Source organism: Delphinapterus leucas, chromosome 3 (genome assembly GCF_059928025.1).
Source record: "Delphinapterus leucas isolate spDelLeu-1000000601 "Yukka" chromosome 3, BTC_Dleu_Yukka2, whole genome shotgun sequence".
NCBI classification, from domain to species: Eukaryota; Metazoa; Chordata; class Mammalia; order Artiodactyla; family Monodontidae; genus Delphinapterus; species Delphinapterus leucas.
The window spans coordinates 65480285-65507585 of NC_143131.1; the positions used below are offsets into that span (position 1 = coordinate 65480285).

The 27301-nt window shown below is 36.1% G+C and overlaps 1 protein-coding gene across 5 annotated transcripts in view; it reads left to right on the forward strand.

Annotated features, from left to right (window-relative positions):
- Positions 1–27301, forward strand: part of MSH3 (mutS homolog 3) — a 182999-nt gene that overhangs the window by 128533 nt on the left and 27165 nt on the right. For 4 of the 5 annotated variants that reach the window (XM_022593737.3, XM_022593729.3, XM_022593721.3 and 1 more), the window contains exon 20: positions 20177–20334. In XM_022593737.3, the coding sequence (XP_022449445.2) occupies positions 20177–20334 (158 nt within the window). Of the gene's footprint in view, positions 1–20176; positions 20335–22350; positions 22457–27301 lie in introns of those variants that run through there. The other variant, XM_089909079.1, reaches the window with a different exon arrangement.

Genomic DNA, 27301 nt, shown 5'->3' on the forward strand with positions numbered 1-27301 from the left:
AAAGACCACAAACTTTCCATTTCCTCTCTTCTCCCAGAACAAATACTCCCAGAAATGCTTGTTTTGTCTATATAAATGTTAAAAGTAAGAGTGATTACAATAATGTGCATACCCTGTTGACTTTGTACCTAATGACAAAGCAGAGCAACAATAATGCATACCATAAAATATGTTTGAGTTGTAAGCTTAATTTAATTCTATGGCCAGATTATTCTCATGATTCTGCTATAAATGTGTTTTCTTTTTAGTTGAAGTATAGTTGACTTACAGTATTATATTAATTTCAGGTGTACAATATATTGATTCAGTATTTTTATAGATTATTCTCCATTTAAAGTTGTTACAAAATAATAGCTATATTTCCCTGTCCTATACAATATAGCCTTGTAGTTTATTTATTTTACACATAGTAATTTGTATCTCTTAATTCCCTACACCTATCTTGCCATTCCCCTGTTCCCTCTCCCCACTGGTAACCACTAGTTTGTTCTCTATATCTGTGAGTCAATTTCTATTCTATTGTATTCCTTCGTTTGCTTTACTTTTTAGATTCCACATGTAAGTGGTAACATAAAATATTTGTCTTTCTCTGTCTGACTTATTTTACTAAGTGTAATACTCTCTAGGTCCATCCACATTGTTACAAATGGCAGAATTTCATTCTTTTTTATGGCTTAGTGTTATTCCATTATATATATATATATATATATACCACATCTTCTTTATCCATTCATCTGTTGATGGACACTTAGGTCTCTTCCATATCTTGGCTATTGTAAATAATGCTGCTGTGAACATTGTGGTGCATGAATCTTTTCAAACTAGTGTTTTTTTGTTTTCTTCAGATGCATACCCAGCAGTGGAATTGCTGGATCATATGGTAGTTTTATTTTTAGTTTTTTGAGGAACCTCCATACTATTTTCCATAGTGACTACACCAATTTACACTCCCACCAACAGTGTAAATGGGTTGTCTTTTTCAGCATCCTCACCAATATTTTTTATTTGTAGACTTTTTGATGATAGCCATTCTGACAGCTGTGAGGTGATATCTCATTGTGGTTTTGATTTGCATTTCTCTAATGATTAGTGATGTTGAGCATCTTTTCATGTGCCTGTTGGCCATCTGTATATCTTCTTTGGAAAACTGTCTATTCAGGTCTTCTGCCCAATTTTTAATGCAGTTGTTTGTGTTTTTGATGCTGAGTTGTTTATATATTTTGTATATTAATTCCTTATTGGTCATATCATTTGTAAATATTTTCTCCCATTCAGTAGGTTGTCTTTTTGTTTTGTTGATGGTTTTCTGTGCTGTGCAAAAGCTTTTAGGTTTAATTAGGTCCCATTTGTTTCTTTTGGCTTCTGTTTCTTTTGCTTTAGGAAACTGATCCCCAAAAATACTGCTATGATTTATGGAGTTTTATGGTTTCAGATCTTTAATCCATTTTGAGTTTATTTTTATATATGTTGTCATAAAGTGTTACAATTTCATTCTTTTAAATGTAGTTGTTCAGTTTTCCCAGCACCACCTATTGAAGAGATTGTCTTTTCTCCATTGTATATTCTTGTCTCCTTTGTTGTAAATTAATTGATCATTAGTGTGTGGGTTTATTTCAGTGCTCTCCACTCTGTTCCATTGATCTTTGTGTCTGTTTTTGTGCCAGTACCATGCTGTGTTGATTACTGTAGCTTTGTAGTATTGTCTGAAGTCTGGGAGGGTGATACCTCCAGCTTTGTTCTCTTTTGTCAAGATTGCTTTGGCAACTAGGGGTCTTTTATGGTTCCATATAAATTTTAACGTTATTTGTTCTAGTTCTGTGAAAAATGTCATGGGTATTTTGATAGGAATTGCATTAAATCTGCAGATTGCTTTGGGTATTATGGACATTTTAACAGTATTTTTTCCAGTCCATGAACACGGGATATCTTTCCATTTCTTTGTATCACCTTCATTTTCCTTCATTAATGTTTTATAGATTTCAGAGCATAGGTCTTTCAGTTCCTTGGTTAGGTTTATTCCTAGGTATTTTTTTCTTTTTGATGTGATGTTAAATGGATTGTTTTCTTGCTTTTCTCTTTCTGATAGTTCACTATTGGTGTATAGAAAAGCAACTGATTTTTTATATTAGTCTTGTATCTTGCAACTTTACTGAATTCATTTATTAGTTTTAATAGTTTTTTGGTGGAGACTTTAGGGTTTCCTATATATAGTATTATGTCATCTGCAAATAGTGACAGTTTTACTTATTTTCTTCCAATTTGGATGCCTTTTATTTGTTTTTCTTGTGTGATTGCTGTGGCTTGGTCTTCCAATATTATGTTAAATAGAAGTGGTGAGAGTTGGCATCCTTGTCTTGTTCCTGATCTTAGAGGGGAAGCTTTTAGCTTTTCACTGTTGAGTATAATGTTAGCTGTGGGTTTATCATATATGGCCTTTATTATGTTGAGGTATGTTCCCTATATACCTACTTTGTTTTTATCATGAATGGATTTTGTCAAATGCTTTCTCTGTGTCTATTGAGATGATCATGTGATTTTTATCCTTCCTTTTGTTAATGTGGTATATCACATTGATTTTGTGAATATTGAGTCATCCTTAATCCCCTGAAATAAATCCAACTTGATCATGGTATATGACCCTTTTTATATATTGTTGGATTTGGTTTGCTAATATTTTATTGAGGATTTTGGCATCTATATTCATCTTAGATATTGACCTATAATTTTCTTTTCTTTTTTTGTAGTGTCTTTGATTTTGGTATCAGGGTAATGGTGGCCTCATAGAATGAATTTGGGAGTGTCTGTCATCTTCAGTTTTTTTTGGAATAGTTTGAGAAAGATAGGTATTTGCTCTTCTGTGTATGTTTGGTAGAATTCCCCTTTGAAGCCATCTGGTCTGGACTTTTGTTCACTGAGAGGTTTTTTAAATTACAAATTCAGTTTCACTACCAGTAATTATATGTTCAATTTCACTCCTAGTGATCATTTGTTCAGATTTCTTCTTGATTCAGTTTGGAAGGTTGTCTCTTTCTAGAAATTTGTCCATTTCTTCTAGGTTGTCCATTTTGTTGGCATATAACTGTTCATAGTATTCTCCTATGATTTTTTGTATCTCTGTGATATCAATTATTATTTCTCTTCTTATTTATTTGGGCCTTCTCTCTTTTTTTTCCTTAATGAGGTTTATCAATTTTGTTTATCTTTTCAAAAAATCAGCTCTTGGTTTCATTGATCTTTTCTATTTTGGGGAGGGTGGTTGTCTCTATTTTATTCATTTCCTCTCTGATCTGTATTATTTCCTTCCTTCTTCTGACTTTGACCTTTGTTCTTCTTTTTCTAATTCCTTTAGATGGTAGGTTAGCTTGTTTATGTAACATTTTTCTTGTTTCTTGAGGTAGGTGTGTATTGCCATAAACATACCTCTTGTAGCTGCTCTTGCTACATCCTATAGATTTTGGAGTGTTGCATTTCCATTTTCATTTGTCTCAAGGTATTTTCTGATTACCTCTTTGATTCCTTCATTGATCCATTGGTGTCTTAGTAGCATGTTGTTTAGTCTCTGTGTGTTTGTGTTTCTCCCATTTTTCTTCCTATAATTGATTTTTAGTTCCATATGGTTGTGATTGAGAAATGCTTGATATAATTTCTACCCTCTTAAGTTTGTTGAGGCTTATTTTATGGCCTAGCATGAGAACATTCCATGTGCAGTTGAAAAGAATGTGTATTCTACTGCTTTTGCATAGAATGTCCTGTAGATATTAAGCCCAGCTGGTCTAATGTGTCATTGGAGACCACTGTTTCCTAATTGATTTTCTGTCTGAATGATCTGTGCATCGATGTAAGTGGGTGTTAAAGTTCCCTACTATTATTATATTATTGCCAATTTCTCCTTTTATGTCTGTTAGTATTTGCTTTATATACTTAGGTGCTCCTCTATTAGGTTTATATATGTTAGTGAGTATTATAGCCTCCTCTTGTATTGATTCCTTTATCACTATATAATGCCCTTTTTTTGTGTGTTTTGTTATAGACATTGTTTTAGAGTCTATTTTGTCTGATATAAATATTGCTACCTCCACTTTCTTGTTGTTTTATTAGCATGAAATACCTTGTTCCCACCCTGACTTTCAGTCTATGTGTTTCTTTAGCTCTGAAGTAAGTCTCCTGTATATAGATGGGTCCTTTTAAAAAAAATCTCAGTAGCCACACTATGCCTTTTGACTGGAGCATTTAGTTCATTGACATTTAAAGTGATTATTGATAGGTATGTACTTACTGGCATTGCCATTTTGTTACTTGTTTTCTGGTTGTTTTTGTAGTTCTTCTCTGTTCTTTTATTATTATTTTAGTTGCTTCCCTTTTGGCTTGATGATTTTTCTTTAGTGGTATGCTTGTGTTCTTTTCTCTCTAGTTTTTGTTTATTTATTGTAGGGTTTTGATTTGTGGTTACCTTGGGATTTATTTATGTTAACCTATAACTATATCTACTTGTTTTAAATTGGTAGTCATTTAAGTTCAAACACATTCTAAAAGATGTGTTTGAACAATTTTTTACTCCCCCGTTCGAGGACAGTGGGAATGAAAAGTCCCACCCAACTGAGAAGGCATCTTGAGACCAAACGATGAGGCAGGCAGCCCCATATAATCAATGGGTCAGTTTATTATAGGGTAACTTACTCACAGGGTGCAATTGGGACTGAGGAGACAGTGATACGGAGGCATTCGTAGGTGCAGTCTGCACTGCCGAGGGGCCATTGAGACAACTTTATAATTGACCTAGGGTGTGGGGGATAGGTGCTTGGAAACAGAATGTGCATTCCTAAATTAAATTTATGAATGGGTAACTAGTCTTGTGGGCACTAGGAATACATCAGTGAAGGTTTTCATCATTGTTTGCGGACTAACAGAGCATAGAGGCCACCTGATCCTAATTATTATTAAACAATATCTGTTAACTCAAAGCCCTTAATGACAGAGAAGTGATTTACTGCATAGTACAGTCCTGGGTAGCGTCAGTGGAAGGACAGGAGGGACTCTAAGGGCCCAAGATGGCATCAGTTAGCCTAACAGCTATATATCCCCTCTCCCACATTTTGTGTTTTTGATGTCATATTTTACATTTTCATGTTTATCCCTTTATGGTTGTTCATTGTAGTTATAGTTCCTTCTACAATTTTTTGTCTTTTAATCTCATACTAACTTATTTAAGTGGTTGATCCTCAGCTTTTACCGTATATTTGCCTTTACTAGTGGGATTTTCCTTCTCTATAGATACTTACTTCATGTTATAGTCTCTTCCACTTAGAGAAGACCTTTTAACAGTTCTTTTAGGGTAGCTTTAGTATTGATAAACTCTTAGTTTTTGCTTGTCTGAGAAGTTCTTTATCTCTCCTTCAGTTCTAAATGATAATCTTGCTAGGTAGGTTATCCTAGTTTGCAGGTTTTTCTTTTTCAGCACTTTAAAAATATCATACCACTCCTTACTGGCCTGCAAACTTTCTGCAGAAAAATCAGCTGATAACGTTATGGGGATTCCCTTATATATGACTGTTTTTCTCTTGATGACTTTAGAATTCTCTCTTTAACTTTTGCCATTTTAATTATGGTATATCTTAGGGTGGGTCTATTTGGATTCATCTTGTTTGGGAGTCTCTGTGCTTCCTATACCTGATTATCTGTTTCATTCTTCAGGTTCAGGAAGTTTTCAGCCATAATTTGATCAAATATATTTTTGACCCCTTTTTCTCTCTCTTCTCCTTCTGGGACCCCTATAATGCAAATGTTGGTTCGCTTGATGATGTCTTAGAAGTCCCTTAAACAGTTCTCATTTTTTAAATTTGTTTTTCTTTTTGTTCTTCTGATTGGGTGATTTCCATTATTCTATCTTCCAAATCACTTGTGCATTCTTCTGTATCACCTAGTCTGCTATTAATTCCTTCTAGTATGTTTTTCATTTCAGTTATTCTTAAGTTCTGACTGGTTCTTTTTTATACTTTCTTGGTCCTTGTTACAGTTCACACTGTGTTCCTCTATTCTTTTCCCTAATTCAGTTAGCATGCTTATTACTAATGCTTTAAACTCTTTATCTGGCAAATTACTTATTTCTGTTTCCTTAGTTGTTTTCTCAGAGGTTTTCTCTTGTTCTTTTGATTGAAACAAATTCCTTTGTCTTATTATTTTACTTAACTTTCTCTGTCTGTGTGAAATTAGGTGAAACAGTTACCTGTTGTGGTCTTGAAGGGGTATTCCTTGTGTGGGAGTGACTTATATAATCTGAATGTGCCCAGTGCCTTTGGTGGGAGAGCTAGATCTCACGTGAGCATGAGTCACATCTTTCCCCAGGGTGTGCTAGAAGCCATCACCTTGGTAGGCAATGGGATTGGAGGTGGAAGGCCCAGGGCCAGAGCCGGGTGAGAGCTGGAGCTTCTCCTCTGCTCTGTGGCCAACACCACCCTACTGGGGGCAGGGGCAGGTCCCAAGGTGCAGGAGCAGAAGCCCTGAGAGTTGGGTCCAAGCTGGCTCCATTCCCTCAAAGTGTGTGCTCTTGTTCTCCCTGCTCCCGGCACCAGTACCCTCGCCCCAGAAGGGAGCAGTGCTGGAGCAAGGGGGTCTGGGTGTTGGCCTCAGCCACTGTCAGATCCTGAGACTGCTTCTGATGTGCTGCCTCTGTAAGTGCCAGTAACGGCTGCCCCTGCCCTGTTCAGATGCCGTTCCCAGTCTGAGCCGCCTTTTTGCTTTACAACTGAGCACTCCCCTCGGCTGCTGCAGCTCTCACCCTAGTGTGGAACTGCGCCGTAGAGCAGGCGGGGCCATTGTGGGCACTTGGCCTAGATCTGGGCACGGGCTGTCGTGGTCCTGGCCACAGTCAAAGCCCAGGACCACTTCTGATGCGCTGTTTCTGTCAGCACCAGTAATGGCTGCTCTTACCCCATTCAGATGCCATTCTGGGTCTGGACTGGCAGTCCCTTGCAAGTGAGCATTCTCCTCAGCTGCAGCAGCACTCACCCTCGCATGGAGCTGTGTCACAAAGCAGGTGGGGCCTGAGCGGGTGCTTGGTTCAGACTAGGGCATGTGCTGGAGTGGTCGCAGGAAACCTTTCAGAGTCCAGTGTAGTTTCAATTTGCTTTCTGCACCTTGTTTCAAGAGTAAGGAAGTTTGTGTGCACTCTTCGTGAACGTTGTCTAGGTTTCTTTCAGCCTTCCTGTTGGTCCCACTGGCTTTCTAACCAGCTAAGGGGACTCTTCTTCCCTGTATTGGACCCCAGGGCTGGGGCGCCCAATATGTGGCCTGAACCGCTCACTCCCCAGGGAGGATCCCCCTTCTCTTCTATGTCCTTTCCCAGGGTCATATGTCCTGACCTGATTGCTTCTCTTCCCTTCCGACCTGATTCTTTGTGGATCTTTCTTTTTGTTTATTTATTTTTGTTTAAAAAAATATTTTTTATTGAAATGTAGTTGATTTACAGTGTTTCAGGTATACAGCAAAGTGATTCAGTTATATATATATACATATACGTATATATATTCTTTTTTGGATTATTTTTTGTAAAAGGTTATTAGAAGATACTGAAAATAGTTCCCTGTGCTATACAGTAGGTCCCTGTTTTTTTATATAGTAATGTGTATCTGTTAATCCCAAATTCCCAATTTATCCCCACCACCCCTTCCCCTTTGGAACCATAAGTTTGTTTTCTGCGTCTGTGAGTCTATTTCTGTTTTGTAAATAAGTTCATTTGTATCCTTTTTTTTGATTCTCTCTGTGGATCTTTCTTACAGCTTTGGTTGTACAAGAGTCTTTCTGCCAGTTTCCAGTTTATCCTCAGTGAGAATCACTATAAATGTGTTTTTCACATAGCATGATCATCATATATTGTTAATGATTGGAGGAAATATTAATGGCATTTGAATGTTATTTTCTATCACTTCTGTCTTCTCGTGCTCCTTTCTTCCTGGATAAACTGCTTTTTTTTTTTTTTTTTTCTAAATCAACAGTTTTTTTGAAAACTCTTTTTTTAATTAATTTTTTTTATTGGTGTATAGTGGATTAACTAATGTTGTGTTAGTTTCTGCTGTACAGCAAAGTGAGTCAGTTATACATACACATATATCCACTCTTCTAGATTCTATTTCCATACAGGTCCTTTCAGAGAATTGAATAGAGTTCCCTTGCTAGGTTCTTCTTCTTCTTCTTATTTATCTGTTCTATATATAGTAGTGTGTATATGTAGGTTCTTTTTTTTTTACATCTTTATTGGAGTATAATTGCTTTACAATGGTGTGTTAGTTACTGCTTTATAACAAAGTGAATCAGTTATACATATACATATGTTCCCATATCTCTTCCCTCTTGTGTGTAGGTTCTTATTATTTATCTATTCTATATATAGTAGTGTGTATATGTCAATCCCAGTCTCCCAATTTATCGGCCCCCTTCCCCCCCCCCCCGGGAACCACAAGTTTATTTTCTACATCTGTGACTCAACTTCTGTTTTGAAAATAGGTTCATTTATACCATTTCTTTAGATTCCACATATAAGTGATATCATATGATATTTGTTTTTCTCTTTCTGACTTACTTCACTCTGACAGTCTCTAGGTCCATCCACATCTCTACAAATGACCCAATTTCTTTCCTTTTTATGGCTGAGTAATATTCCATCGTATGTATATACCACATCTTCTTTATCCATTCCTCCGTTGATGGACATTTAGGTTGCTCCCATGTCCTGGCTATTGTAAATAGAGCTGCAATGAACATTGGGGTGCATGCATCCTTTTCAGTTATGTTTTCCTCTGGATGTATGCCCAGGAATGGGATTGCTGGATCATATGGTAGCTCTATTTTTAGTTTTTTAAGGAACCTCCATACTGTTCTCCATAGTGGCTGTATCAATTTACATTCCCACCAACAGTGCAAGAGGGTTCCCTTTTCTCCACACCCTCTCCAGCATTTATTGTTTCTAGATTTTTTTGATGATGGTCATTCTGGCCAGTGTGAAGTAATACCTCATTGTAGTTTTGATTTGCATTTCTCTAATAATTAGTGATGTTGAGCATCTTTTCATGTGCCTCTTGGCCATCTGCATGTCTTCTTTGGAGAAATGTCTGTTTAGATCTTCCACCCACTTTTTGATTGGGTTGTGTTTTTTTTTGATATTGAGCTGCGTGAGCTCTTTGTATATTTTGGAGATAAATCCCTTGTCAGTCGCTTCATTTGCAAATATTTTCTCCCATTCTCTGCGTTTTCTTTTCGTTTTGTTGATGATTTCCTTTGCTGTGCAAAAGCTTTTATTAGGTCCCATTCATTTATTTTTGTTTTTAATTTCGTTCACTCAGAGGTGGATCAAAAAAGATCTTGCTGCAATTTATGTCAGAGAGTGTTCTGCCTATGTTTTCCTCTAAGAGTTTTATAGTATCCTGTCTTACATTTAGGTCTTTAATCCATTTTGAGTTTATTTTGTGTATGGTGTTAGAGAATGTTCTAATTTCTTTTTTTTCTTTTTTTACACATAGCTGTTCAGTTTTCTCAGTACCATTTATTGAAGAGACTGTCTTTTCTCCATTGTATATTCTTGCTTCCTTCACCATAGATTGAAAATATGGAACACTTCATGAATTTTCTTGTCAAGGATAACTGCTTTTTAAAGTGTTCTGACCTGTGCAGAATGTTCCTCTTCTCTTTTCCTCTCTCTTACTCATCTCCAGTGATTGAACTACTCAGCCTTCAAGACCCAAAATATGCTACTGCCTCCTTAGAGCCTTCCCCATCACTGTGGCCAGAAATAATTTCTTTATATTCTAGCACTTTCTCTATTCCTTTTTAAAAAAATTCTTATCGTGTACTACTTTTTGGTACATGAGTGTAGTGGGAAAGTGCCTGACTGTGATGGGAGATGTAAATTCAAATCCTGCTCTGCTGTTAGTTTACTGTCATCTCAGATAGGCCACCATACTCGCTGGATCTTGATTTCTTCATCTATAAAATGAAAGGGTTGGGCAGAGTAACAGCTAGCTCTCAGTGGAACGTAAATTGGAAAGCATGTAGATGTTGGAAGGATTTGGACTTTTATCTTGGTATCTCACCGTACAGCCTGTACTTCTCTCCAGCCTCATTCTCCCCCTTTCTGTTTGGAGTTTGCCTTGGGTTAAAAGTGCAGGGATTTGGCTGAGAGCTTGTATGGACGAAGCTTTCACTGAGGAGTCTCTTACTGTAACGTGCCACTGATTGACGTTTTCAGGGAATAAAACACTTTGATACCGTTGAACTTTTTCAGCAGTCTGCAGCTATTATAAAAGTAGTTCTACCATGATTCCTTTTTTTTTTTTTTTTTCTCGGTACGCGGGCCTCTCACTGCCGCGGCCTCTCCCACTGCGGAGCACACGCTCCGGACGCGCAGGCCCAGCGGCCATGGCTCACGGGCCCAGCCGCTCTGCGGCATGCGGGATCCTCCCGGACCGGGACATGAACCCGTGTCCCCTGCATCGGCAGGCGGACTGTCAATCACTGCGCCACCAGGGAAGCCCTACCATGATTCTTTTTAAAGGATAGATGTCAACATCTGTACTTGTCAAGGAAGAAAGCAGTTTTTGCAGAAAATTAGGTGATACTCAAGTCTTGGAAATTAACATTGAACAATTTTAGCTTTTTTTTTTTTTTCTGCTATGCATCTCCTGACTTCAGGGATATTCTGACTGATCAGCGCTGTAGTTTACCCAGTGAGAAATCCAAGGATGCTGGCTCTGAGCTAGAGCAGCACTCTCATTTAGTGGTGACTGTGATTTCTTGTCATTGAGTAGGGATTCCCTTTGAGACATCTGTCAGGGTGGTCTTCACTTAGCATCCCAGTTCTGCTACTTAGTAGTTCTGCATTACTGGGCAAGGTAATAGTTAGCTTCTCCAAGCCTTTCTTTCCTCACCTGTAACATGAAAATACAGTGATACTAGTATTACCCCATGAGACTGTTATGAGAACTGGATGAGATGACAAATATAAAATCTTGAGCACAGTGCCTGGCACTTGTTGTCTATGATTTTCTTATGATACCTTGAAGTTTACCTTTTATTATTTTTTTATCTTTACCTCTTTTTTCTCCCAAAGAATATGGCATTAAATGTGGAACTTGATTAGCTATCTTAAAACTTACTGATTTAAATTCAGTGTTTTGACTCTTAGTACACAATACTAAGATCTTATGACATGCTATCCAGACATTGCCAATACTAAGGTAAAAACTTTAGAGAATGAAATTCTAGCCTCTCCAAAGGTTCATCAGAGTAATAGATGCTATCCAGAAACAGTCCCCTTGGTGCAGTACTTCAGCTTTTGTTCCCTGTCATTCATCCATCCGCCCACCCATCCATGTGTGGTTTCTTGAGAACTTGCTCTGTGCATGGCATCTTGCTTGATGCTACCACAGGTTTGGGCACTGTCTAGGCCAGTCCTGTTGGGTGCATTACTAGTGACTTTAGTAGGCTCCAGAGTGGGTAGTGGTTTTTTGCCAACTTTTGGCTTCTGGCTATTCTGTTAGAATGCTTACTCATCCAAACTGGTCTTCCAGATAGATTTAATGTATCTTTCATATCTGACACCCTTTGATGTGTGGTGCCTCAAATACATATTATCCTCACTAAAAGATAGATAAACACATTAGATAGGTGAAATTCCTTGATCATGTATGTACTTGCTATGTCATCTTGGGAACTAGAGAGGAAAGGTAGTCACATATCCCTGACTAGTTTTACAGAGAGTACAAATGACTTTTTGAAATGTGAGTTCTATATACTTTATAAACTTGGGTTATATATTAATCTTTTTGACCAATCTTTATAAAGTATTCACCTATAATTTCTTTTTTTTTTTTTTGCGGTACGCGGGCCTCTCACTGTTGTGGCCTCTCCCGTTGCAGAGCACAGGCTCCAGACGCGCTGGCTCAGTGGCCATGGCTTACGGGCCCAGCCGCTCCGTGGCATGTGGGATCCTCCCGGACCGGGGCACGAACCCGCGTCTCCTGCATCGGCAGGCAGACTCTCAACCACTGTGCCACCAGGGAAGCCCACACCTATAATTTCTTAAGTTTTACTTTTCAGGTTTAGGTCCTTAATGAATCAACCTAAAATCTATTTTTATATCTTGTGTGAGGTGGGATTCCAATCTCATATCTTTCTATATAATCAGTTGTCCTACATCAATTTTCAAATAATCCATTCTTTCCCATCAATCTGCAGAATTATTTCTGTCATATATTAACTTTTCATATTTTCATGGAACTGTTTTGGACTCTTATTATTTTCCACTGGTCAGGTTTTTTTTTTTTTTTTTGGTGGTTGTTGTTTTGTTTTTGGTTCCTAAGCCAAAATCACAGTTTTATTTACTATAGCATTTAAATGATGTTTTACATCTCCCCACCTATTCTTCTAATAGAACATCTTGAGTTTTCCTTAGCATTTGCTTCTCCATTTCATTTTAGAGTCAACTTAATTAGTTCTTTGTGGGGGAAAAATTGAGATTTTTATTGGAATTGCATTGACCCTAGGGATCACTTTGGGAGAAAGTTGGCATCTTTATGATATAGATGTGGCATATAAATTTGTTCCTCTATGAATGTAGTATATACTTATTTTGGTTTTCTTTAAGTTCTCTCAAGAAAAGTAAAAAATTAATTTCATAAAGTTTTTTTACATCTTTATCATATTTATTACTAAGTATTCCTTTGTTGCTATATATAGATCATAACTTTTTTTTGAATTTTATTTTATTTTTTTTATACAGCAGGTTCTTATTAGTTATCCGTTTTATACATATTAGTGTATATACATCAATCCCAATCTCCCAATTCATCACACCACTTTTTTACAATTATTTCCTAATTATTTGTTGCTCTTACAGAAAAATGAAGTTTATTTTGCATTTTGATCTCAAATCTAGCCACCTTGTTAGACTCTCTCATTAGTTATAATAATTCGTCTAGCCATTCTTCTTGGTTATCTTTGTAAACCATCATGCGTCTGTGAATGACAATTTTGTTTTGTTCTTTTTAGTCCATAATTATACCTTTTATTTTTTTCAGTGTCATGTTATGCTACCTGGGGCCCCCAGCGTAAGGTTGAATAAAAGCAGTAATAGTGGACATCTTGTCTTGATTGATCTAAAGGAAATGCTTTTAATATTTGATCATTAAGTCTGATGTTTGTGATAAGGCTTTGGTGGATACCCTCTTCCTGGTTAAAGAAGATCTCTAAGGGTCATTTTGCTTTATCAGTCATGCATCACTTACTGGTGTATAGTGTCAGGGAAAGAGACTTGTTTTCCAGCTAAATAAACATTATTTAAATATTAGAACTCTGAAGTCTAAGTTTTTATGTGATATTTTTCTCTATATATACAAAGAATTGATTTTTGTGTATCAATTGGCTCTGAAATCAAATAAATTGAAAACTTTGTTATCCTGTATTGAATGCTGGAGAGATGAAGTATTCAAGGAACATGTATGTGATCATGTGGTTCTAAACACCAGCAGTTTCTGTGTAGTTCACTGTGAAAGGAAAATGTCATTCCTTTTGAAAATAATGGGAAGTACCAGACTTGCTTATTAATTTTTCGCTAACTTATATGCAATTTAAATCCAAAAGAGAGTAACATTTTTATTTGTGTAAGTGCCATACACATACTTATTTTACTTATCAAACTCTTCCAATAAGTTTCACATTTGACTTTTACATTAAGCCTAACAAACTTACTTTCATTTCCTTTTATCCATTTCCTTTAATTCATTTTTTCTGTTTCAATTAGAGTGTGTTGTGACTTTTTCTTCCTGTGGCTTAGTTTTAAGAAACATGATTTACAAAAACTGTTACAGCATTTATAATTTTGAAGGAATTTCATATTTTGTTTTCTTATTTACTTTAAATTTCACAAAATTCATGTAAGGCCAAGATTTCTGTTATTCATTCTTACAGATGAGGAAATGAGATGTACCTACCTAGTTAATGGCAAAGCCAGAAACTGATATCATCTTCTAACTACACATACTATTATATTTTGCTTTATCACTGTAGATCTTATTTACTAAAATATTTAGTTATTAAATTAAGATTTTTTTTAAGATACCCTGTCAAATTTATTGATTTTCACTGGATGAAAAAATGGAATCGAACAATAATTACTTCTATTTTTCAAGGCATTGGGAGGAGTAAGGTTGTCTACAAGATAAAGGGTGTATGTTTTTCTTATAGCTTTCCTTAATTACTGATTTAAAAAAAAATTCTGCTCCTGCATTCCCATTGGCCACCCTCACGTGCTCATTGAATTTGGTAGTTCCGCTTCAGGCAGCTCCATAAACAATGCCTTCTCAGTTCAGGGGGCCTTAGCATGGCACGTGTAACCCTTCTGTGGGTTATCTCCTTTGTGTTATATTCTTTCACTTTCCATTATGTGCTTTTCTGTAGTACTTTGTTTTTGTATAATATGCTGGAAAAAGTAACAAAATGTCGTTTGGAACTTATGTGAATTTTTCTGAAATTATATGTGTTTTTGCAAAGAGTTACTTGATTGTTCGTGATTATCAATGAAATAATTAAATCTTAAAGTAATTCACTTAAATAACTTTCAACTACCTGATATTTCAAACAAGTGGAAAGGTATAGAAAACAGTATATAACATTCATTTACCCCTCAGATATCATAGAGACTGATATTTTGTAATAATTTAGGGTTTTTTTAAGTGAATAAAATAGTATACATAGAGCTAAGGTCATATGTAATTAACTGCCATCTCTTTTCCTCCCTCTTTACCTCCTGCCGTCATTGGCAACCATTATCCTGATGTTATTTATTATCCTTATGCATGGCTTTTATTCTTTGATATAGATGTATCTTAATACTATATAAATATTTTAGTATATACTTAAAGTTTACATAAATATGTGCCACTGAACCTATCTTATTGTATTCTACCTTGTAAATAATTGTTTTAATAATTGTACAAAGTAGATCTTTTCATTTTCCTAGTGATAGACAATTTCTATGTTTTGTCTGTTACGAATACAAACAGTATTAGAGTGAACAGCTTTATAAATGTCTTTTTGAGCGCTTGTGTATTTTCCTAGATTTCTAAAAGAGGAATTGCTGTGTCATATGTACCAGTATATGGACTCTTTAACATCAGTAAACATTTCCAAATTGCTGTCCACATTCTTGCCAACATGCTATGTAAACAGACTTTTAAACTTTTTGATGGTATGATGAAAGTAAAAAGTTATTTCTTAAAATTATTCCTTCAAAAGTTTTCACTATGGATATTTCTTTATTTTTTCATATGAATGTAAGGAATAGGTCCCTTGAAAATACTGCTGATTTCATTTTCCTTTCCCTGATTAACATGTTTTTGGCCTTTCATGTTTCTTTTTTTTATAAATATCATATTCATGTCCTTTGCCCATTTTTCCATTGTTTTGGTATTATTAATAAGTAGGAGTACTACTTCTTTGTTATATGCCTTTTCATTTTGTGTTTGATGACTGCTTTTAACAGCGGTTTTAAAAATTTAATCAAATGTATTAGTCTTTTCCTGTATGATTTATATTTTTGTGTTGCTTTTCCTATCTTGTTCAGTAAATCATTCTCTACCTTCATGTCATTAAGTCGTTCTCCCATGTTTTCTTCTGAAAGTTTAAGATTTGCTTTTCACATTTCTTTCTTTCATCCATCTAGATTCGATTTAGGGACTCTGTGAGATTCAAGCCTAACTCAATTATCATATGGATACCCAATTGTCCCACCATTGTTTATTGAACCATGGTATCTTTTTTGCTTATTCATAAAATAAGCAAAATACCAAGTGCCATGTATACGTTTGTGTCCGGGCTTTCTGTTACTGCTATGTTTACCTGTGCCTAAAGCAATATTGCACTTTTAATTACTATAGCTTTATTACAAAGTCTCCTCTCACAATTGTGGTTCTTCAAAATTGTATTGACTTTCCTTTGTTTTTTGTTTGTTTGTTTTTAATCTATCAAAGAAATTTCAAAATTAACTTCTAGAATTGTATTGCTTGGTATATTAATTTGTGAGAATGTATTCATTTCCTTTTTAAAATAACCTTTATTGAAATATACAGAATTATGCACAAATCATAAGTGTACAGCTTAGTGAATTTTCACAAAGTGTACCCATTTGAGTATCCCAAAACCAGGTTGAGAAGTAGAACAATAGAATGGAAATGAACACATTCTAAAAGCTCCACTTGTAGAGTATGAGAGGGCCTCCCAGTAGCTACTTCCCCCCCTGAAAGTTAATCACTGTCTTAATATCTTTTACCAAAGAATAATAATTTTGGTTATTTTTGCTTGTTTTTGAGCCTTATATTAATAGAGACATACAATATATACTCTTTGTGTCTGGCTTCTTTGATTCAACATTGGTTTTATACAGTTCATCCGTATTTTTTGCATATTATTTATTTCCATTGTCATAGAGAATTTCATTGTATAAATACATGATAACTTTTCTGTTCTATTGATAAACATTTGAGTTACTTCCAATTTAGTACTATTATGAAAAGTATTACTGTGAACATTCTTTTACATTTTTTTTAATATACATCGTATACATTTCTGTTAGACATGTACCTAAGAGCAGAATTGTTCAGATACGTTTACTTTCAGCTTTAATAGATTCTGCCAAACAGTTTTCCAAAATAGTGTACAATTTACTTCCCCAGTAGCAGTATATAAAAATTCCAGTTGTTTTGCATCTTTGCCAAAGCTTAATACTGGCAGTTTTTGGTTTTAACTTTAGCCATTTAGTGAAGTGATGTGGTCTCTCTGATTTGGTTTACATTTTCTTAATGATTTCAATGATGTCATCTTACTGGCCATTTGTGTTTTTTCTCTTGTCATTCATTCATTCATTCATTTAGGCTGCATTGGGTCTTTAGTTGTGGCACTGCGAGGTCTTTGTTGTGGCCTGTGGGATCTTGCACTGCAGCACATGGGCTTCTGTCTAGTTGTGGCTTGCAGGTTTTCTCTCTGTAGTTGTGGCACATGGGCTCCAGAGCATGTGGGCTCTGTAGTTTGTGGCATGCAGGGCTCTCTAGTTGAGGCGCTCAACAAGCTCAGCAGTTGTGGCGCATGAGCTTAGTTGCCCCATGGCATGTGGGACCTTAGTTCTCCAACCAGGGATCGAACCCACGTCCCCTGCATTGCAGGATGGATTCTTTACCACTGGACCACCAGGGAAGTCCCTCTCTTGTCATTTAAAAATTTTTTTTTCAGCCATATTTCTTGAGGTTGTCTTTCTTTTGATTTGTGGGAGTTCATTATGTATACTGTATTCGGGTCTTTGGGAAATACTTAGTACATATATCTTCCATTCCATAATTTTTCATTCTCTTAATTACATCTTTTAATGAATAAAAGTTCTTAATTTTAATGTACTCTAATTTTCAGCGTTTTTCTTTACAATTAATTGTGATTCATGATCAGCTTATGAAATCTTCATCTACCCCAAGGTCATATGTTACTGTCTAATAACCTTATAGTTTTTCCCTGTCTTTCAAATCTGTAATCCACCTGGAATTGATTTTTATGATGTAACTTAAGAAATCAAGATTTAAAATTTTTCTATATGGATATCTTTTTGACTCAGCACTAGTTATTAAAAGGAACATCCTTTGTCCACTGTGCTACAGTGTCACTTTTGTTGTAAGTCAGGAAACTGTATACATGTCAGTCTGTTCTGGACTGTATTCTGTTCCACTGGTCTATTTGTGTCTGTGCCGGAATCACACCAGTTTAATTATTGTAGCATTACAATATTGAGCCTTCTAGTCTATGAACATGGTGCTTTCTTTAATTTACTTAGGCCTTCTTTAATTTCTTTCAATAATGTTTTGTAGTTTTCTCTTTAGAAGTCTTGGTCATTTTGTTAGGTTTATTCCTAGGTATTTGATTTCTTTTGATACTATGGTAAATTATATCATTAAATTTTTTAAATTTGTAATTGTTGCTAAAATATAGAAATAAAGTTGGCATTTGAATACTGAACTTAGGCCCAGAGCTCTTGCTCAATTCATTTGTCAATTCTAATAATTTTCATAGATTACTTTAGATTTTTCTGGAAACACAGTTTTTCCTGTATGTCATTATTCCTTTATGTAGGAATAATGACAGTTTCATAACTTCATCATTTTCTTTCCAATTCTTATACCTTTTATTTCATTTTCTTGCAATTTTTTAAATGAATGGATATTGAATTTTATCAGATGCTTTCTGTGTGTCATTGGAGAGCATCATGATTTCTGTATTCTGTTAATGTGGTGAATTACATTGATTGGCTTTTGAATATTAAACCAACCTTACATTCCTCAAAAATTCTAAATGGTTTGTATATCCTTGGATTGTCTTATTAATATTTTATTAAGGAGTCTTGCATATATTATATATTTATGGATGAAACTGACCTGTATTTTTTTTTCTTGTAATGCTCTTGTCAGGTTTTGATGTCAAGATTATGTTGGCTTTCTGAAATGATTTGGGAAGAGTTCCCTCTTGTTCTCTTCTCTAGAAGAGTTTTTGTAAGATTGGTGCTATTTCTTTCTTATATGTTTACAAGAATTCAGTGGGGAAGTTATCTGGGTTTGGGGTTTTTCTTTTGGAAGGGCTTTTAATTACAGATTTAATTCTTCAATCGGTATAGGATTATTCAGATTTTCTATTTCTTGTGTAATTTCTGTCAATTTTAAAAAAGAAATCTGTTCATTTAATTTGAATTTTCAAAACATTTCATATGCCAGATGTTCATTTGTTTATAATAGGCTTATTATTTTTTAACATCTGTAGGAGAATTTTAAAAATTTTAATCATAAGTTTTATCATTCTACTTGTACCAAGTTTGTTTCCTTTGCTCTTACTGTGCTAGGCTCTTTCTGTTCCAAGAAACACAGATTCACTCAAGTTCCTTCAAGTAATGGAGATTCATGAGGCTCATTATAAAGCCATATGTAATCCTAAGAGAAAGGAATCACACAGGAAGAGCAAGATCTCTAGTATACCTTGGCTTTAGGGAGACTGGAAATGTATGGTTAATAAGGATATGGGATATCTTTAGAGATGGGAACAGGTTTACTTTTTAATACCTTTAATAGTAAGACTTTCTAATGCTTTACTCTAATGCCCCCATTATTTGCATGAAGTTTCTTAATTCCTCTTGGCTCTTCTGTATTTTTTCTTTCCCTGCCCTACCTTTTGGTTACTCATAACTTCTTACTCATGGTCCCCAGTGCCTCGTAGCCTCATTTTGTGTTTCTTTTCAACCTCTCCTCCAGTTTGACTGAACCTCTCCATGGTTCTCGATTTCAGCTCCCAAGAGATTAGTTGATTAGTTTCAGAAGACGGGTATGTGAAGCCACCTCTTAGGCTGTTGGTCAGTTACCGATTGGTTACTCTTGCCCAGGCAGGTATTGCCAAGAGTGGTGGGTCCACATAGCATAGCACATGGATGCCTTAGGCTAACTCCTCTGTAGGGGGCTGCAGCTGGACAGTTTCTCTTAGGATGAGTCTATACATGGCAAGTACTAGAAATAGCTAATACAGGTAAGTTCTAGAAATTAAATCATTGCAAGTGTTGCAGCTTTTCTCCCATTTTCACTTATTCTGGTGAACTACCAGTGAGTAATTAAATCCTGATAAAACCAATATCTAGAATTTGGTATTATCCATCCCTTTAGCAGTTATCCCTCTTTAACTGAAAATAGTCATGTGCTACCAACCCAGATTAGGGCTTTCTGCAATTAGATGTGTAATATCTATAATTTTAGTATGGACAAATGGAAATTGATAGATTTTAAATGTAAGTAATATAAAAAACAGACATAGGTAGATTAATGATTATTTAAAGAGAAAGCCATAGTATTTATCTCGTTTAGGTTGCTTCTTGTTATTTCCTTTTTTAAGTCCAGAAAGAACCATGTGTGCTGCTAAGACTTCACTGTTCTGTAATAGCACAGGTCAAGTTGAAAACAAAGAGGTCCTCTTTCCTTTTGTGATACTTAATGGGTGACATATTTAAACACAACACCTTAACCTTTTGCCTAATGCATTCTCATTTATGGAATAAATTGTAGCTATTACATAGAAGCCCCTCTAGTACAATAAGTGAAATTGCTTTTTAATTTTCTAGGGGGACTCAGAGAGAGTAATGATAATTACTGGACCAAACATGGGTGGAAAGAGCTCCTACATAAAGCAAGTTGCATTGATTACTATCATGGCTCAGATTGGCTCCTATGTTCCGGCAGAGGAAGCAACAATTGGAATTGTGGATGGCATTTTCACAAGGTAAAAACATTAGTTCTGTTTGAATATATTTCTGACAATAAATCAAGCCCACATCGTCACATGAATTTTCTTCTTACGTACATAGTTAGGTGAACAGATTTGCTATTTAGAATTTCGGAACTTAAAGAAATCATTTCATCATGAAATTAAATATCAGAAGAGACCTAGGAGATCATTTTGTCTGGTCATTTTCAACTTGTTGTTAGTTACCGAGTTCTTTCTTAAAGGAAATTATTTGTAGAAGTTGAAAATTAAACAGATAAAAGCAGATCTGCTCTGCCTTAATCAGAGGTAGAAGGCTTGAACCTAAATGTCCATCGACAGATGAATGGATAAAGAAGGTGTGGTACATATATACAATGGAATATTACTCAGCCATAAAACAGAATGAAGTAATGCCATTTGCAGCAACATGGATGGATCTAGAAATTATATTAAGTGAAGTAAGTCAGACAAAGACAAATATCATATATCACTTATATGTGGAATCTAAACAATGATACAAATGAACTTATTTACAAAACAGAAACAGACTCACAGACTTAGAAAACAAACTTATGGTTACTAAAGGGGAAAGGTGGAGGGAGGGATAAATTAGGAGGTTAGAATTAACATATACACATTACTATATATAAAATAGATAAACAACAAGGACCTACTGTACAGCACAGGGAACTCTACTCAATACTCTGTAATAACCTATATGGGAAAAGAATCTGAAAAGGAATAGATATATGTATATGTATAACTAAATCACTTTGCTATACACCTAAAACTAACACAACATTGTAAATCAACTATACTGCAATATAAAATAGAATTTTTCTTAATTTCAAAAAAAAGAGGTAGAAGGCTTGGAGACTTGGCTTCTAGGCTCTATAAAGCAGTCTGCAACCTAGTCTACCGTCCTTATTTTATAGGTCGGGAACTGACAACAGACTGGAAAAGGCACTGGCCCAAGATAATTTAATTCATATTCTTTTTTGCTCTAAGGACATAACATGCAACTGGCTAAGATTTACCCTCAACCTATAAACCTAAATTGCATGCCATATTAGGAATATAGGTGAAATATCGTGGTCTCACCAATTAGGATTCATAGTTTAATCTATTTACTCAGATTTATCAGTTCTTAAAATATTATTTATACTTCTTATACTTACATTTTTAGAAAAAGGTAAATATAGTCTATAGTGTATAGTCAAAGTATATGTGTAGAGTGTCTGATTTATTTTCCTGCTTATTTAATATTTGACCCTTGAACACATCAGAATATATCACATGCTAAGGTTCATGCAGTTGAGTAGACATTAAAACACTTTAAGGCTTGGGTTTTAATCAGAGAATGAACAAAGCAAAGCAACCTAAATTCTGTTGGGTTGGCTAAAAGGTTTGTTCCTTTTTTACCGTAAGATGGCTCTAGTAGTTCTTAGCTGTCTTTAACTTCATTTGAAACAATTTTGTTAGATTGTATTGTGACAGCTGTCACATCAGCGTGCATTTAAAAAAAACATCAAAATTGGTGAATTTTTGTGTAGTCATTTTAATATTGAAGATGGAAGAAGAAAGCAACATTTTCAGTGTATTATGCTTTATTATTTCAAGGAAGGTGAAAAGGCAACTGAAATGCAAAAAAAGATTTTGCATGTATGGAGAGGGTGCTGTGACTGATCAAATGTGTCAAAAGTGGTTTGTGAAGTTTTGTTGTGGAGATTTCTTGCTGGACAATGCTCCACGGTCAGGTAGACCAGTAGAAGTTGATAGCGATCAAATCGAGACATTCAATGAGAACAATCAACGTTATACCACGTTGAGATACCCAGGAGATACCAGGAGATACCGACATACTCAAAATATCCAAATCAAGCATTGAAAATCATCTGCACCAGCTTGGTTATGTTAATCGCTTTGATGTTTGGGTTCCACGTAAGTTAAGTGAAAAAAACCTTCTTGACTGTATTTCCACGTCCGATTCTCTGCTGAAACATAATGAAAATGTTCTGTTTTTAAAACAAGTTGTGACGGGCAATGAAAAGTGGATATTGTACAATCATGTGGAATGCAAGAGATCGTGGGGCAGGCGAAATGAACCGCTACCAACCACACCAAAGGCTGGTCTTCATCCAAAGAAGGTGATGTATTGTGTGCATCGTGGGATTGGAAGGGAGTCCTCTATTATGAGCTCCTTCCGGAAAACCAAACTATTAATTCCAACAAGTACTGCTCCCATTTAGACCAACTGAAAGCAGCACTCCATGAAAAGTGTCCATAATTATTCAACAGAAAATGCATTGTCTTCCATCAGGATAACACAAGACCACATGTTTCTTTGATGACCAGGCAAAAACTGTCACAGCTTGGCCGGGAAGTTCTAATTCATCCACCGTATTCATGAGACATTGCACCTTCAGATTTACATTTATTTCGGTCTTTACAAAATTCTCTTAAAGGAAAAAATTTCAATTCCCTGGAAGACTGTAAACAGTTCTTTGCTCAAAAAGATAAAAATTTTTGGGAAGATGGAATTATGAAGTTGCCTGAAAAATGGCAGAAGGTAGTGGAACAAAACAGTAAATATGTTGTTCAATAAAGTTCTTGGTGAGGGCTTCCCTGGTGGCGCAGTGGTTGGGAGTCCGCCTGCCAGTGCAGGGGACACGGGTTCAGGCCCTGGTCCAGGAGGATCCCACATGCTGCAGAGCGGCTGGGCCCGTGCGCCACAGCTGCTGGGCCTGCGCTCTAGAGCCCGTGCTCCGCAACAAAAGAAGCCACCGCAGTGAGAGGCCCGCGCACTGCAATGAAGAGTAGCTTGCACCCACGTACAGCAATGGAGACCCAATGCAGCCAAAAATAAGTAAATAAAATTAAAAAAAAAAAGTTCTTGGTGAAAATGAAAAATGTGTCTTTTCTTTTGACTTAAAAACCGAAGACACTTTTTGGCCAACCCAATATTTGATGCCGTATCACCAAACAGATGTTATTTTGATCTCCATATATTTGTAAATGAACTCAATATAATAAATTTTAAAAATATTTCTTTAGTTTTTAACATTATAATTAATTTTCTATTTCCTAAGAAAAAATACTAGGTATTTTATTTTGGTTACATTATTAGGAGGAGTGACAAGAGAAATTTCATCAATAGAAAAAAGATAAAAGGAAGAGAAAAATAAAAAGAAAGAAAAAATATCTTGGGCAATGTAAGGTAATTTGTCTGGAAGAGAATCTTGTTAGCAGAATATCAGGAATGTTTTTAGATACAAGTAATAGAAAAGAAAATAAGGGTTTACTTTTCTCATTTAACAAGGAAGCTTGAAGTAGGTGACCACTTCTGATGTTTCAGTGGCTCTGCAGTTTTGTTGTCTTCTCCTCATAGTTGCAAGATAGTTGCTGTGACTCCAGACATCACATTGATATTCATATGAGGAAAAAGGGAAAAGGAATGCAAAAGCTTCTCCTTTTTTTCAGGAAATCAGTACTTTTTCAGAAGCCTCCCAGAAAACTTTCACTTACATTTCGCTAACCAGCGCTGTGTCTCATGGCCATAATTACAAGCAAAACAAAGTATGAATTTGATTTTATCCAGCTTTTATAACGGAGTTAGGCAAGGGACAGGTGTTCAGGAATGGATTTAGAGGTAACCAGAAAATAGTTTCTGCCACAAGGAATGAATTCAATGATAATAACAATAACTAACCTTTGTGATTATAACATATTTATAATATTAGTATAATAAAATTCTTACTAATGTATAGAACCTGTTGTATGTATATAAAATATTTATATAAAGTATATTCGATGAGAGCAAATATAAACCTTCTGGAAAAGGACGAAGTGCATTAATTCAACAAATTTGGATCTTTATCCATTCATTTTCATTTGTTCATTCATCCAACATATACTAACTTGGCATCTAACATATGACAAGCACTCAGAATACAAAGCAATCATAGTTTCTGTTCCCATGAAGTTTACCTGATGGAGAAGATCAGCATAAGCCCAAAAATTGTATAAAGAAATGTAAAATTGCAGCTGTGACAAGTCTACAAAGGCTAGGTATATGAGGCTGTGGCAGCCTGTGGTGCTGGGACCTGATCTGGTCAGGAACGTCAGGAGAAGGCTTCCTTTAGCAAGTGATGTGTAATCTGAAGGAGGCGTTAACTAATCAAAGGAAAGAAGAGCATTTCAGACCAAGAAAGCAGCATGTGCAAATGTTCTTTCACATTAAAAAAAACTGTAGTGAGACAACAGCTGAAGGGTGGCCCTCTAGGGGAGCAAGATTCTCCATGAAGCTGAAGACGATAGGTAAGGGCAAGTTACACAAAGTGTAGGCCGTGTTAGGAGTTTGTGTGAGAGCCATGGGAAACCATTGAAGGGTTTTAAGCAGGGCTTGGTATGATCACATCTACATTGGCTGAAATGCAGAGAATGTTTGGAGGAAGGACACAGTTGATCAGTGCAGTCTTATCAGTAGGCCCTTGCGGTGGCCTTGGTGAGAGGTGTCAGTAGTTTGGACTGGGTTGTAGTGTTAGTTTAAATGGAAAGGAGTCGTATTTGAAAGGTAATAAATAACAGGAAATAAATCAACAGGATTTGGTGATAGATGGGATATGAGGCTGAGATAAATGGAGTTTTCAGCGATGACAGTGGTTTGTGCATCTGGGTGGAGAATGCCGGCATTTACTGGAAGAGAGTGATTTTTTTTCCTTGGATCCTGACTTTATTTTTGGTTTTTTGATTTACAATGTTGTGTTAGTTTCAGACGTACAGCAAGGTGATTCAGTTATACATATATTCATTCTTTTTCAGATTCTTTACCCATGTAGGTTATTATAGAATATTCAATAGGACCTATACAGTAGGTCCTTGTTGGTTATCTATTTTATATATAGTAGTGTGTATATGTTAATCACAAGCTCCTAATTTATCCCTCCCCCACTCATTTCCCCTTTGGTAACCATAAATTTGTTTTTGAAACCTGTGAGTCTGTTTCTGTTTTGTAAATAAGTTATTTGTATCATTTTAAAAAATTAGATTCCACATATGAGTGATATCATATACTTGTCTTTGACTTATTTCACTTAGTATGCTAATCTCTAGGTCCATCTATGTTGCTGCAAATGGCATTATTTTGTTCTTTTTTATGGCTGAGTATTGACTTGGTTTTTGTACGTAGTAGGTAGCAATACTCTGAGACCATAGGGAAGCTGTCATGTAGTCAGTTGGATATAAAGTTTGAGTTCAGAGGGAGAGATGAAAGGTAACAATATAGATTTGTTGTGAGACATCTTTGTATAAGTGGGAAGTGAGATCCTGGGTGTGGATGAGATCATGTTGGCAGAGAGTAAATATAGTGAAGAAGATAATGTTCCAAGGCTGAGCCTTAGAACTGCCAACATGTCATGGCTGAGTAAGAAGATAAGCTTGAAAAACCAACAAAGAAGGAGTACCCAGAGAGGTAGGGGAAAACCAGGACATCCCAGTGTCATGGGGGCACGGGGAAAAGTGCTTCAAGGAGGAAGGAAGTGGTCCATAGCGCTGAAAGACTGAAAGAGATGAAGCCTGAAAAGTCCACCTTGGTTTTAGCAAAATGGATATGACTAGTGACCTTTGCAAGAGCTGTTATGGTGGAGTGGTGGGGCCTCACTCCAGTTAAAGAGGGTTAGAGAGTAAGTGAGGGGTTAGGATATAGAGTTTGTAGGTGACCCTGGAGCAGATTGGCTGGGAAGACAGGGTGAGAGATCCAATAAGGGACTTGTTTTATTTTTGAGTGGTAGACTTGAACATGTTTAAGAGGGGTATACAGTGGAATATGTTATGTCCATGAATTTATGATTCTAAAAAAATGCATCAGTCACCTTAGAGGATATTAGAATGAATTCATGATACTTAAAACAAAAAATCACTAGTCACTTTGGAGAATAAAAATTGAAAAATAAAGGGGAAGAATCATGCAGCTACCATGCCTTTCCAAAAATATTATGAGAAGAATTTTCTCTTTATGGAAGTGTTCCAGCTAACAGAGAAGGAATAGTAGTATTAGAATATCACCCCCTCTCTTTTTTTGCAATCCCTAATGTAGTTATAGATCTAGGCAATAATTAGAAATGGCTGCTAATGTCATGAAAAGAGAGACGACCAGACATTTGGCCAAAGTTTGTAACACAAGCTATGAAGTCTGGGCAAACAAATCAAACCTTAATCTATTTGAATATCTAGATCTATCTGAAACACAGAGAGATATTGACCTTTTATACTTCAGGATTTTTTTGTGGGGGAAGGGCTGCACTGGGTCTTAGCTGCGGCACACGGGATCTTTGTTGCGGCATGCAGGATCTTTTTAGTTGCGGCATGCGGACTTCTTAGTTGTGGCATGCATGCGGGATCTAGTTCCCTGACCAGGGATCGAACCTGGGCCGCCTGCATTGGGAGCGCAGTCTTACCCACTGGACCACCAGGGAAGTCCCTATACTGCAAGATTGGTCACAACTTTAAAATATTAATTAGCAAAGAATCATTTCAGTCAGTTAAAGGATATAAAGATATAAACACTGAAATATGGGACACTCTCTTATGCTTTACCATTTAAGTAGCTGTTGTTTCATGGACCTTAAGGTCATGTTTATAAAAGCAGTCTGCCATGGGCCCTGAGTGTCCCTGCATGTCCCTACTGAGTACACCAAGAAAGCCCCTGATTGCTCCCTACCTGGGCATTTGTCAGGGTTGGGCTTGCAGCAAGCAGTCTTGAGGGAAGAGGTAATAACATCTCCCCACAAAGAGGAAGCTTGCTTCTTTTTGTTGTACACGTAGTGAATCCTCAAGTTCAGTTTTCTGCCTTGTAATACAACCCACTGCATGCACAGCATCCATGGTGAGCCCTTTGCCTTGCCCTTACGGGACTTGACAGCTGTTGCAAACCAATATGGGTAAAAATCCTTTGTTTCTGATTCAGGGTTTTCATGTCTTTTGC